Source organism: Sinohyriopsis cumingii, chromosome 6, assembly GCF_028554795.1.
Source record: "Sinohyriopsis cumingii isolate HCF-2022 chromosome 6, ASM2855479v2, whole genome shotgun sequence".
Classification (NCBI taxonomy): domain Eukaryota; kingdom Metazoa; phylum Mollusca; class Bivalvia; order Unionida; family Unionidae; genus Sinohyriopsis; species Sinohyriopsis cumingii.
The window spans coordinates 90,799,248-90,814,047 of record NC_142966.1 but is presented as its reverse complement, the minus strand read 5'-3'; the positions used below and the strand labels follow the sequence as shown (position 1 = coordinate 90,814,047).

Below are 14,800 nucleotides of genomic sequence, written 5' to 3'. Positions count from 1 at the left end.
AATGCATCTGCAATTGCTTCCTCCTGGTACATAGTTATACTTCCGATGTTAAAATTACAAAGTATCCTTTTTGGGTCAATTGCCTCCAGCATCTTCGGTCGACACCACGCTATTGGTTAGCTGGCATTACATACTAAGAGAGGCAACTCATGATGTCCAATAGATGTTGCTGGAACCAAGCACAAACATATTTGCTCGATCCGCCAAGGTGTAGATAGGTGATCTTATCGAAACCTTGGCTAGCGAAGATATAACTATGTTAACTTTCGCTTGCATAGCCCACAACCGTGTGACAGCTGGAGGTATGTCATGAAACAATGTATATATAGCGACTAGACGGTGTTACCATATACAGTTCCAACTAGGTCAAGTTCACAACAGGTAAGGGGAAATGTAATTTAATGATTCTGTACATTTTCTGATGGATAACTTTATGAAGGCATTTTAATGAAACTTCAGCCAGTTTATATATCATAATTAGAGCTACCATAGTGATGACTTCAGTTTCAAGCATAAGGTCACAGCCAGGGAAATTATCAATCAATCTCTTTCCATGTACATAAAGAACATTTAAACCAGTCGGGGTATTTTCATGCAACTTTAGCCTTCTGTATATATGGACTTAATAATGTCTCCTGTATTCGTAGTCATTCCCAATAACTACAAGATTAAGGTCAAACACAAGAAATTTCAGTGGCCTGGTTCCTTTTCTAGGCTATCATTTTTACCTACCTCGCATATTTTTTATGAAAGTTTATACAGCTCCACAGTTGCAGCTGTAGGTTTGTGGCTCTAAGAGCAAGGTCAGTGTTGAGGAAAAGGGCACTAGACTGGCCTATAATGTTCTATTGAGAGAGAGAGAGAGAGAGAGAGAGAGAGAGAGAGAGAGAGAGATTATTGCGTAAACTTTCAAGTGGTAATGTTTTGAGATGACACCCACGATCCCATTACACATCCAACTACCTGCTTTATACACTTCTCCAAAATTGCGTATAAAAACTTCTTTACTTAAAATGAGAGCACGTTACTGTGGATTAAAACGAGAGAGAGAGAGAGAGAGAGAGCTGTTATAAAGTAAACTTTCAATCTGTAATATGTTGAGACAGCATTATAGCTCCCACACACTTACACCTTAGATTATCATGTTGAGGCAGGCTCTATTTTCAGACGAGGAATGCCTTGCGTACTTCGAGGTACCACCGTCTTTAAATGCGATTTTCATTCTTATTAAATTGAGCACAAGCGTGCTATTAGTTTATAGCAAAACCGTTATAAAAGTATGCTGTAAACCAAAAACCTGTTTGAAAGCAAAATTCACTTTTGTAAGATTTTATTAGTATGCCTTGTAAGACTAGAAAATTAGTTCTGATAAAGAATCCACTTTTGAAGTTGTCAAAAGATATCGAGGAACCAATTACTGGTAGTTGCAATTAAATGAGTGAAAACGGTTAAAGGAACGCAAACATTTGCAGTGGTATTTCCAGGAAAACTTCTTAGGATCAGTCTTGATTTGACACAGATTGAGTCAAGTATTGCACATCTGGGAAATTAGAATCTTCATCAAGTAAGTCCAAGGGCAATTTAATTGCATCAATATCACCAACATTATTCAATTAACTGCTATTCAAACTTCTGGTAAACAAATATAATTGTTCAACTCATGAAGGAAGGTAATACAAAGTAACACATCGATTCCAAAAGAAGTGGATAAAATATTGGAAGGAAGATAATGAACTACCCGAAGAAAAATATAAAATGTAATAATCATTGCAACATAGTATAATTAGGACACATTAATAAAATCACAATAATTAAAATTTATTTTATTACAATAATAATAGATATACTTTGGTGACATACAGATTGTCGCAGTAGAGCCAATGTCACTGCTATCAAATTCGCTACCTTAGCCTGATAAAGGCACAGTAATGGATGAATGTTCAAAATTATTACTCGTTGTTATGTATATTTAATTTACATTGTGTGTTGGCTTTTGTCCATGATTATATGTTATGTATATTTAATTTATATTTTGTGTTGGCTATTGTCCATGATTATATTATATGTATATTTAATTGGAATTGTGTGACCTTTTGTTCATAACTGAGTGTAGGAGTTGGATCTACCTGACTCTTCAACTTTTGTTAATAACATATTGCATAACTAATTCGTGTCCATGATTTTGGATTAAATTTTAAGATCATTATTACTTCCCTTGCTTACAGAAGTTGAGTTCAATGCTAGTTTGTTTTAGAATGTTCTAGAAGCAATTTATTTAGAAATTTGATTGGAAAATTACACTCGTCCTGGTTCCGTTATTGAGTCTTAGCTTTGCAAATAAATGTTGTTTATTTTGATATTACTCACTCAGTATCCTTATATCAGTCTTAGTGAAATCAATTTAAATTATGTTTCAATTTAAATTATGTTTCAGTTAATATTTGAGAAAATTTATGTATTTAAATTATTCTTTGGAATTACAACATGATTTTTAACTATTTCGAATCAACTCGCTATTATTGGAATTATCGTGAAGTTATTCAAGGAATTTTCAATTATATCATTGTAATATATCGCCATATAACAGACTATTGGTACATCAGTACATTAAAAATGGAATATTCATTCGGGAGACAACTCGAATAGATTAGGAATAGTCTATACTTTTGGACAAGTGGAGTATAATTCAAAATACTGTAATTTATATATATATATATATATATATATATATATATATATATATATATATATATATATATATATATATATATATCACTTTGTATACTAAGGAAATTTTTAAAAAATTAATTTTACAAAATTTATTGGTTTTCGGACTTGTATGTTACTTAGCTTAAGACCATAGAGTCGTAATAGAAAATTGGGGTACTCGTCCACGATTCAAATTTCTTTAAAGTAGTTTAGAAAATTTCCATTTTTTACAAAACATTTGTATTCGCTCTGTTTCGGAAATTTTTAGTCTTTGGTATTTTATTTGCACATATTTGAGAATTGTTTAGAATGGAGAACTTTCTTTTAAATCCTAACTGGAATGTTTTGAGTGTAGGAAAAGTAATTACAGCTAAACAGAGGGAATTATAGATAAGTTTTAAGCTTCAGAGAGAGAGAGAGAGAGAGAGAGAGAGAGAGGAGGGAGGGAGAAACAAATGCAATTAGAGAGAGAATAGTGAAAAACTCAAAGGCAGTGAAAAAGAAATCGCTGACAAATGCAAATAGAAAGTGGAAAGAGAAATGCAATATAGATTAAAAGAATTAGAACTCGATGGTTTGATGGTATTATAAATATTAAGTTAGTCCCTTACTATGAAAAAAGAAGCTGGTTAATGTTTTTCATTTAGAGAAAATTACTCAAAATGTTAAAGTATATGGCAAAACACGTGACATTTACATTCCACTGTCAGTACAACAGATTGCTGATTATGACGTGGTTATGGAATATATCTTGAAGGATTATGTATTTGGTACGTGAGACAAATCAGCAAAAGTTTAGGAACTGAAAATGGACACTGGACAGACCTATGTCGAATTTCCAAGATAAAGAGAACGACTACTTCAAAGAAGGTTTATGATAACCTCTGTCAGCTCATATAAACTGAGAGTTAAAGTAACCCGAAGAACAATCTTGAAGGCTAAAGCTGACGATTATTCCTTGACTCACAAACTTTCATTTGTCAATACATTTTCCTATTAGCAGTTGTTTTCGGTTTGAAAAATCCATCTCAATCTTATAAGAGCACTTCTTAATCTCATTCTGGCACAAGTTATAGAAATCAAACCTCTGATAACATTGATCATAAATCCTTATCTATCTTGCACGTATTGCGCGTTATTTCTTATTGTTCCAGATTGAATAACGAGCAGTAGAATACATTCATATATATATATATATATATATATATATATATATATATATATATATATATATATATATATATATATATATATATATATATATTGTTTCTAATGCTCTTTTTTCCAAGAGGTCATGGTCACGGTCATGTATTGAAAGCAGCACATTTGCTGGATCAAACACTCTCAGTCTGACTTTATTATGGAGAATTATTAACCATTCATGTTGAAAGGTTCTTTTTCGCGTATTGTTGATTTTTTGAAGCTTATCAATGTTTAAATTTTAAAGGAAAAAGGAGCTTTTCAGAGTCTGTTATTATCAGGTAATGTTCCTTTATCTAAGCAGCCTTCTTTTAGTAAAAGTGTTCTTATTCAGTGGGTAGAGCACATTTTTGTTAATATTCCCCACGTTCGTGTACATTTATCATCAGACTTAGTCTCAGGACACGGTACAGTCGCAAAAGTGACTCACTGGTCCAGAAAGAGTATTCACTTAATACTAGGCCATGTAGGTAATACGGGGATACGGTTGTGGTTAATCCATTTGTAACTGGCAAGCCTAGTTTGGTTCTTAAAGTACAACCTGTTGATATTGAAATCCATTATGTATCCACCGCTTCTGCAGTAATATGGCTATTGCGAAAAGACCTAATGGGAATGATGCTGATCAGGAAAGCACTCCTTTAGCTGACACATATTGGTCAGTCTTTTGACGAGGTAAATGTTATTCCTTGCAACATTCAGTCATAAGGTATTAATCACAGTGATCATCTTTAAAATATCATTCTCTTTCTAAAACTCAGTGTGTGTGTGATTTGGATTTTTAACGTAGTTTCAAAAACATTTCAGTTATATCGCTACGATGTCTGCAGTGTGGCAGTTTATAGTGATGTCTAGCACTAGGGCATCATGCCGCAGACATGTAGCGTGATGTCCCATCCAGTCACATTATCCTGACACCAGGCCGACCTGTCCTAACACTAACCTCTTAATTCTGAGCGACATACAAGGCAGCTGTTAGTATCATTTTTATAAGTCTTTGGTATGACTTGGCCGGGGATCGAACCCACGACCTCCCGCATCCGAGGCGGACGTTCTAATTACTAAGCCACCGGAGCTGTCTCCTTTCAATCAGAAGAAAAATGACAATCACTTCCGGTCGAATAACAACAAGAGTGAGATCCCTTGTTTGTTTCAGGTGTATGTTATCGAAACTGAAGCCACACAAGCCCCTGTTTGTTACTTTGTACCTGAGGTACCCGCTGTTGGCGACTGGTCAATGAAATATCATATTGTTGTTCCTAAGGCATATCGAAAAGAAAGTTTTAGTCTAGCCCATGAAACTCCCTTCCCTGCACATTTAGGGGTCAATTAAGATGTATCACATAATTTTAACTCCTTTTTATTGGTCGAAATTTAAGCGTGATATTTCCAATACCGTAGATCATGTTAGAATTGTCAAATGGTTGGATATACCAGTAAGAAGATACATAAAATTTATATGCAACCTATTTGTGTATTTCGCAGAAAAACTATGCTGGTCATCAACCAATAATTACTGACCACAATGTGTAAGTCCCTAAGATTTCCAGAGAAAATCTCTTTGAGGAATATTAAAACTAACACCATATTATAAGCTCTGATAAAGCTTTCTATACACATTTAGGTCTTCCCACGTCTGTCCAATCCGATCAAGGTTAAACCTTTATGTTTGGAACTTTCCAGCAAATTATGCATGAATTAGGCATCCATAGGTTTAAGTCTTCTACCTAGCACCCTGAAAGTCAATGGGCTTAGAAAGATTTCATCAGCTTTGAAGAACAATATTCCTTCATATTGCTTCAGTTACTGTTGTTTGCTGTTTGGGAATATTTCAAGAATAATTACGTTTTAATCCTGTTGAACTTGTTTTTGAATATTGATATTATTAAAAGTGAAACTTCTTCTAACAAAAGATTCAGAAAATAATCTTCTTGACTATGTCTTTGAGTTCGAATACAAGTTGTCAAAGGCTCATGACGTAGCTAGAACCAATCTTCACACTTTCAGTAGAGAATGAAAATATTGTATGGCAGGAATAAAACATAAAGTTTTCAACTTGGTGATAGAGTTCTGGCTGTCTTTCCCATACGTCAAAATCCTCTTCAGGCTAAGTATAATGGTCTGTATACAGTTGAAAAGTACGGAAGTGACTTAAATCATATCATTAACACTCCTGGAAGGCGAAACGAGAAACAAATTTGCCGCATAAATATATAAGCAGTATGTTGATAGAGATAACACCATCGACCAATCGGTCTGTTTTATGTGAACCTGTCCCACAAAGTGAGAATTTCATTATATCTTATTGATAATTGTAGTTTTGGACTTTACCTTGTCCTTTTATAAACGTCAAGGAAAATCCCCATGAAATGCCGGTACTACCAGTTATTTACAACATTTTTTAAATTATAATTTTAGTAACATACCTTCTAATTATAATTAAGGTTTTATCTTGTAAATATTAGGAATCTTCCAGAATGACATTTTGCTGTTAATTAAAATTTTTTAAAATAGAAAATGCTATTTGTAACCTGATGTCAAGCAGAGAAATATATAATCTTGTTTATCTAGAAATTATCAATTCTTGCTGTAATATCTGAGAAGAATCAGTTGTATTATTGTTGTGTCTAGTGCTTCATTTAGGCTGGAATGTATTTATTAAATTTTATTTAATTCAAGTTATTCTTCTCTAGAGATACAAAGTGATTAAAATTAACATTCTTGGAAACTGAGACTTGGGTTTATATTGAAATTCATAAAGGTTATATTCTTGGATCGTATTGTTGTGATTCAACAAAAGACTGTTAGCACATCATTACGACAATGGCCATCACAGGCACATCAACGCTTGGATTTATTTTGGATTGTCACTAAAGTTTACTCAAAACATTAATAACGAGGACTTGTGTTAAAACTTATATGATTATTTGGGATTTAAATTCGAAATACGTAAGGTCTTTCTACATTTTTCACGTTTTGTATTCACGGAAATAAATCATCTTGCTGAATTTTACAAAATTTATTGGCTTTCATTTTTTTCTGTTGAGTCGTAATAGGTTAAAAAACGGTGTCTAAATTTTAATGGATCGAAAGTCCCTGTGACCTGGTTTTATGAAGATACACTGTACATGCACTCAAGAGTCACCAGGCCTATCAGCTGTGTTGCTTGATGTAATCCAAACAGGTTAAAGGTTATCTATATAGCATGGCTAAAATGTGCGGTGGAAACGGATGGAATGTACTATGCAATATTAGAAAATAGATGCATTTGATTGAAGTCTTAAATTTAAAAAGTTTTGGTGAAAAAAACTACGGTCAAGACATCGTGCAATGTAAGATAATGGTATACATGACTCTGTATTCATTTAACTGAAGAGAGCTGGGTTTGGTGAAGGTTTCATCACGATGTTGTATATCGAATTAAGGAAAAGAATAGAACAGAGGGTGATATACCCCCTTCATTACTCTGTATTACTCTACAGTTTAAAAGGACCAGACTTAATTGAAAAGATATTAAATACTTTAATTCAACACCATCTTTTGCCACTTAAATGATTATAATTGTTTTTTGTTCATTTAAGAAAAGAAAAAGTAAAGGAAAAAGTTGTAAGGGGGTAGTCGAATATTTAACGATCCTAACCATTTAAAAAATGAATTGTTTCTTTGTTTTAAAAAACAAAACGCCGAATATCAGTCAAATACTCTTAATAATGGATGCGCATATCCCTTTGAAAGATTATACAATAGCGTCTCAGAAAATGAGCCAAATGTAAGAGACTGGGATATATGTCCGTTACGTGACTGTGTGCTCTGTTTGCATATTGCGTGCATGTGTGTGCATGCATCTGTGTGTTTATCAGATACGTGATACTGGCATGATAGGTTTTAACAATTTTAGACTAGTCCTTTAAGTGCGTTGATAAATCTGTGAATGAATACAAAAGAACTAAGTTATGTACGGACATGTATTCATCAGACACGGGAATCAATAATCAGCCATAAATGGTGCCGCGAAGCATAGTCGCGCGGATTCTAGGTTAAACGAAGGGGGTCAATCAAAATGTCCTGACTAAAGTCACCTTCATTTTCTCGAACCATATGGTGTGTTGAGAGGAATACATTATGTCGTACCCAATGTAGTGCTTTAGTTATAAAGAGCTTTTCGATTCTCTTCATTGTTAGACAAGATCACTGCTAATATTTGCTAACAGTTAGAATGACGTGGCTTTACAGAGTGTTTCCTCTGTTGTTTTGTCTTCCAGCCCTGTCCTTACAAGCGATGGGTGATAATGATATATGCCCTATTGAACTGAAACCATCCGATGTGGAAGAAAGGTAAACTCTCTCTCTCTCTTCGAATCTATCAACTAATTAAACGATTTCGTTAGACTTTCTCAACAGAGACAGTGTGTTTTTAAGACCAGACCAATATGCGTAATTAAGACAAACAATGATTAGAAACGTATACATATTTTAAAATATCTGATCACAATTGAATTTCCCTTTAGAACTTCGTTAGAGTTTAGTTAGAAACTACTTTTACAGAGTTATATAATTTATTAGATCGTTGGTGAATTTAGTTTTGTAATATGGCATATAATGAAAGGACTATGACCCCTCTATGTTCAGGCCCGGTCCTAGGATGCGCGGGGCCGAAGGCAGCAAGCGATGAGCTCTGGGCCCCAAGCAAATAAATTGCGAAAAGAGCAAAAAGCATGAAAACGCACGAATATATGGTTTCGTTGAAGGAAAGTGTCACTGTAGTTTGTAATTTAGTAAATTCCCTGTAAATGATGTTTATGAAATAATGAGTTCGTCCATCATACATATACTGAAGATTTGTTTTGTTTGAACTTAAACATTTGAGCTCCATACATTGTTTTTGCATTTACAAAGTGGAATCAGAGGTCAGAGATCGAGCGCGTGTCCACTGTGTTAAAACCATTGAACAAAATATACTATTAAATTTTGTCATAAACGAAATATAACATTAAAGTGGACTCTACTTCTTTTGCAATAAACATTTCAAAATTATATTTGCATGAAACGCAGCATAGAGCCTTCCGGTGAACCATGGATTGTTAGGCGGCGGGGCCCATTACGGCAAAGGGAAAACGTTATTGTTGTTGTAGTGGTGCTTAACGCCATTTTCACTCACAGAATAGGCTATACATAGTTGTTAGTATACCTGGTGGAGTAAGAAGCCGGGATAACCCAAAGAAGAACCATCGAGCCCCGGGAAGCTACTGGCAAGATTTCTCACATACACACATTGGCCAAGCCAGAGACTCGAACCCACAGAGACAGAGGAGAGACGGCGGTGATCCGTAATGGTGAGCGCTTTAGACCACTCTGCCACCCGGAATAACATAAGATATGAGAAATATAAGACGGGATTGTGTGTGTGTGTGTGTGTGTGTGTGTGTGTGTGTGTGTGTTTGTTTGTGTGTGTTTATGTGTGTGTGTGTGTGTGAGAGAGAGAGAGAGAGAGAGATATTGAAGAGATTACTGCAGATTAGAGTGGTAAATATAAGCATACTGTTTTTAATTTATATTTCCCAAACCATACTCCATTAGTATTATACTTATACTTTATATTTATTATTATTATTGTTGTTGTTGTTGCTCATGTTGGTAGAATTATTAGAGACCGCTCCGGTGGCCTAATGGTTAGAGTGTCCGCCTCGGATGCGGGAGGTCGTGGGTTCGATCCCCGGCCGAGTCATACCAAAGACTTACAAAAACGGTACTAACAGCTGCCTCGCTTGGCGCTCAGCATTAAGAGGTTAGTGTTAGGACTGGTCGGCCCGGTGTCAGGATAATGTGACTGGGTGGGACATCATGTTACATGTCTGCGGCATGATGCCCCAGTGCTAGACATCACTATAAACTGCCACATTGCAGACATCGTAGCGATATGACTGAAAAATTGTTAAAGCTACGTTAAAAATCCATATCACATCACATCACATCACAGAATTATTAGAATAGAAAAAAACGGCAATTATATTGTTTACATGCATGCATCTTCCTCAGAATCAAACCTTTGATAAGCAAGCACGAATCGGCCTTACTCCTGTTACTTGGTTTTGGCGGGTTCTCTATTCTTCTTGCTTATGGATACAAACTGATTCGGAAGCACGTGTACCGTGATTCACACAACTTGGACACAGTCTTCGATGCCGGAGGTCGCGTTTCTCTTAGTCTTACAGCCGTTACAGTGACGTCACAAATGCTATGGCCAGCAGATTTCCTGCAAAGCTCGACTATGATCAGCAAGGTAAGATATTTTGTGACGGAAGCAAACTTTGGAGTCCTTCTTGCAAATTTTTTATTCATTCTTCGTCTTCTCATTCTTGTAGATCACATAACTAGATGTTTCAGTAAAGCATGGGTACACATTACAATGGTGGGTATTCAAGCTTACGAATTATGTTTATAGAAGTAAATCCTTCATCTTCTCAGCTACGGGCGCTCATACTTTACAGTCCAAAAGACGAAACAGTAAAATAGAAATTCTTATAGGTGTTATGAACATCGACTTCCATCGATATGCATCTCCATCTATTTATCATATATGTCTAGTTTCAAAATGTCTAAATATCGATAGATTGAAATAGCTACAAAATAATTTAAGGTATGATACAGTGTAAATAGTTTTCCTCGTGTAAAATTTCGCTTGGTAGGGTTTGGTAACTGATAAAGTATTATCATATACTTCATGACACTTCTTTGTTAACCACATTTTAGTCCAGTTACGACAAGAAAACGTGATTACTGGTTTAACAGTGATTGTAAGATGGTTAAAACAGTAAGGTACAAGGAGGGCATAAATTACGTTTCTATAGTGAGTAAGTACTCATTGTACAAAATTGTTTAAAGATCTTGTACGTTTCTCTACTTTATACCTAGAGATTATCTTCAACATGAGGGATAGAAAATCGAGGTGTTTGCAGACTTCATTTATAAAAACCACCTTTGCATTGTAGCAGTGTCGAATCTAGCCAGAACCATCACTTGCAAGACAATATCGGCCCATTCCTTCATAAACATACACATGTACACATTATTTCATGAATATGGGTCCCACAACAACAAAACGTGTCATGATTAATGGTTTAACAGTGATTGTAAGATGGTTAAAACAGTAAGTTACAAGGAGGGCATAAATTACGTTTCTATAGTGAGTAAGTACTCATTGTACAAAATTGTTTAAAGATCTTGTACGTTTCTCTACGTCAATTCTACTGTTATATGTATTTAATTTGTACTGTGTGCTTCATCTTTGTCTATGATTATTGTGTACCTGATTTTTTTGTTCGACGTTTGTAACCTGTTGTTGTTGTTGTTGTAGGGTTTAACGCCATTTTTCAGCACACGATAGGCTATACATGGCGGCCAGTATTAATGGTGGAGGAAGAACCCGGGAAATGCCCAGAAAGAACCACCTACCCACGAGAAGCTACTAGCAAGCTTTCTCACATACCCACATTGGCCGAATCCGAGACTCGATCCTACGCAGACAGAGGTGAGATGGCAGTGATCCGTAACGGAGAGCGCTTTAGACCACTCGGCCACTCGGGGCCCTGTTTGTAACCTGTAAAAAAGCTGTTACTGATAACAGGGTCTAGCAGCTTTATTTACAAACTTAGAATGTTCTGAAAGCGAACTTGTGACCCACCTCCTGGTCATTTTAGGTTTTTATATAAGAATGTAATAAACAAAATTATTCATTACCGTTTTAAATCCATTCTGAGGAATCTCTCAGTGTTGTGCTCAGGTAAAATTTGATAGGAATCATTTATTTTAATTATTAAATGGATTTTAAAAGTGCTTATTGACTTTTGGACTAAAATACTATTTTGGGATTAATGGAATTCGCTAAAAGACATTTTGGATTATATCATTTTGTCACGTTTGCTAAGCCCCAGCTATAGAGCAATGTATAGACTATAATCTACCTGTCTTAGGAATATTACTGCTTCGTTGCGTTTAATCTCTAAAGATTGCCACGGGGTTAGTGTTGAACTCTTACGCAAGGTTACCATGACCAGCCAGAGACCGGAAACTTGAGTTGGAAAATCGACCGGTCACGTCACTTAACAAAGGTTTGCCGTTATCAAACCTATATGTTAAAAGTTAGCTCAAGGGTCAAAAGGAAAGTCCACTGGGTGAACGGTGCGTGTTCTTATCCGTCCCCACATTGATAGACAGCGAGAGGGACATTGTCCGCTAAGTTTGATTAGATCGGTCCACAGCGATATCCAATATAAAACTTGAAATAGAGGGCGTGATTAAAATTCAGATGCGAATGGTACCGTCCGAATCGTAAAAATATAATTTAGTATTCGCCTAGAAGGATTGCTGATCAATAGGGTCTACTCTGAGAAACGAAGCCACTCGCAATTTGGCGGCTGAACATAGAGGTAAATTGTAAGGAAAGAAAAAGCTTCAAAAAGGAAGAGTTTTAGGTGACAGAGAACTTCCGGTTCCATCGAGTCCCAAGTCTTCAAGAGTTGGAGACGGAATTGAGACTTGCCGAAACAGTCGAAGTCTACAGAAGTTCAGTCGTGGAGGAGAAAGTGGAGGAGAGATACAATTTAAAAATCTACGCTGGCAGAGTCATTAGTAAACCTGTAATTAAAACACGCTGAAATAAAAGAAGTAATTAAATAAATATTGCAGCATTAATTGATTTCATTTAATATTTATTTAGAAAGCTGATGTCACGAAGAGTTATAACAAAATTAGGAAAACTAGTTCATTTGAAACCAGATTCGACACCACGTGAATGCAGTAGTATCTGGCATAAATTTAAATGTGAAGATATCTCAGTTTTGAAGTGTCAGTTGTTCCTGTGAAACACGCGGCCGCTGGTACAATTTTCTGAGAATATTAGTCAAGGAAGAACCTGGAGAAACCCCAGGAAGAAACACTGACCCACGTGAAGCTACTGGCAAGCTTTATCACATACCCAAGCTGACCGAGCCGAGATTTAAAACTACGCCAACAAAGGCGAGATATCGGTTATCTGTAAAGACGAGCGCCTTCTACCGCTCGGAAAACCGGAGCCCCAGCCGAGTAGTAAAGTTTCTATTAACCAAACGAGATTAAAATGGTGTCAAATTGGTGGAAATGTTTGAAAAATCGAAGAGAAAAATCAAGAAAGAATTAAACGTGAATGTGAAAATAGTGAACAGTCTTATTTTATAATCAAGAGAAAGTCCAATGACGTGGTATTTGTTTGAATCTAAGCGATGGGTTACAAAAGATACCACTTCATCGTCCCTAAATGACCGTTAGAAATACAGAAAGAAACTAGCGTAGCTCCTTACCCTTGTCCTGTGATTCATTTTAACGCAGCTAATCAGTTTAACTCATCTTAACATAGCACATGGAACGTATTTAACGAAATAAATATTTGCTCGACTGAAATTCAATATCCCTAAATGCTAGGCATTAGGTTTATTGCCACAATTTAGAATTTGTCAACGATGACTCTATGAAAAGAAATAGATCACCATTGGACATGAGCTTTCGGTAGAATCACCTAAACTAGGCAGTGTGGGTGGCAACATCTGGTTGTGGTATTTCTTACTGGAATTTTATGGACAAAATTGTGTAAGAATTTTTCAAATCATTTATTACACATTTCATGTTTATTTGCATAAACTGCTGCCTGAATGAAAAACACCTTTACCTGATGACGCCACATTTAAATCAAATAAAAATAGGCATATATATGAAGCAAATTAATTTGATTGGAAGCAATTTTAATCTTCCAAGGGAAGAAACAACTACTTGTTTAATAGTTGGGCCAGGAGAAGATTTAAATGTACACCAAAGTTGTGGAATCTACATTTGATGTTGTGTTAGCTGTTTACCAAAGTAACTTTAAATATTGAGAAAGTGTCGATGAGTATTCAGAAAAATTGCCACCTTAATGAAATTCTATTGCACAAGACCATTAGTAACATACTGGCTGTACTTTGTTCTTCCTGCAAGATAGCAACATTATGGTAGAATTTCGTCACTACAAGTTAAATAGAGACATTATAATATGCCTTTTAGTGGCGACAGTGTCTTTTTGTTACTTGTGACATTAGACTCTGCCTTTTAGTGACGACAGTGTTTTTATTTTGTTATTTGTGACATTCGACTACGCCTTTCAGAACCGACGGTGCATTTTGGCTACCTGTGATATTAGACTTTGTGTTTTAATGCGGCAACAGTCTAGTTTTGTTACTTGTGACATTAGACTACGCTTTATGGTGGCGACAGTGTCTTTTTGTTACCTGTAACATTAAATTATGCGTTTTACTTGTGATAGTGTATTTTCGTTACTTGTGGTATTAGACTATGCTATTTAGTGCTGACAGTTTCTTTTTGTTACCAGTGACATTAGATTATGCTTTCTAATGGCGACAGTATTTTTGTTACCCGTCACATTAGACTTGAGACGACAGTGTGACAGTGCCTTTTTGTTACATGGTCTTAGAAATAGAAATATTGTCGGCTCCAGTAGCTTATTTAAATTCTGCTTAAACCCTAACATCAATAGGATGCAGAAACGACATGAATAGCAAAGGCTGATAAACAAACTGTGACAGTACAAGAAATAATATAGAAACAATGACAAAGTGTGAAATGTAAAAATGTCATAACACGTGATAAAAAACGTATATAAAATGAAACGATCGCGATCTTAAATATGTACGCAATATGCATTGTCAATGGCTATCGTGTGAATAGCTTTAGGCCTAACGTGCAAATCAGATAAGGGACTGAGTTTCGAATGAATCCCATTAAACGGCATCGTTTAGGCTATTGCATTCCGTGTACACGTGTAGATATTTTGGCAAACGTTCATGCCATAGTAGAAGGTATTAGA

At 35.6% G+C, this 14,800-nt stretch overlaps 1 protein-coding gene across 3 annotated transcripts in view; it reads left to right on the top strand.

Annotated features, from left to right (window-relative positions):
• The first annotated feature begins 243 nt into the window (after positions 1-243).
• The window catches only part of LOC149797429 (uncharacterized), a 33,663-nt gene continuing 19,106 nt past the window's right edge, over positions 244-14,800 (top strand). The window contains exons 1-3 of one of the 3 annotated variants that reach the window (XM_089962220.1): positions 244-381; positions 8,172-8,244; positions 9,946-10,189. In XM_089962220.1, coding sequence (XP_089818346.1) covers positions 8,189-8,244; positions 9,946-10,189 — 300 coding nt within the window. In that variant the 5' untranslated portion in view covers positions 244-381; positions 8,172-8,188. Of the gene's footprint in view, positions 382-7,812; positions 8,245-9,945; positions 10,190-14,800 lie in introns of those variants that run through there. The other 2 variants (XM_089962219.1, XM_089962221.1) reach the window with 2 other exon arrangements.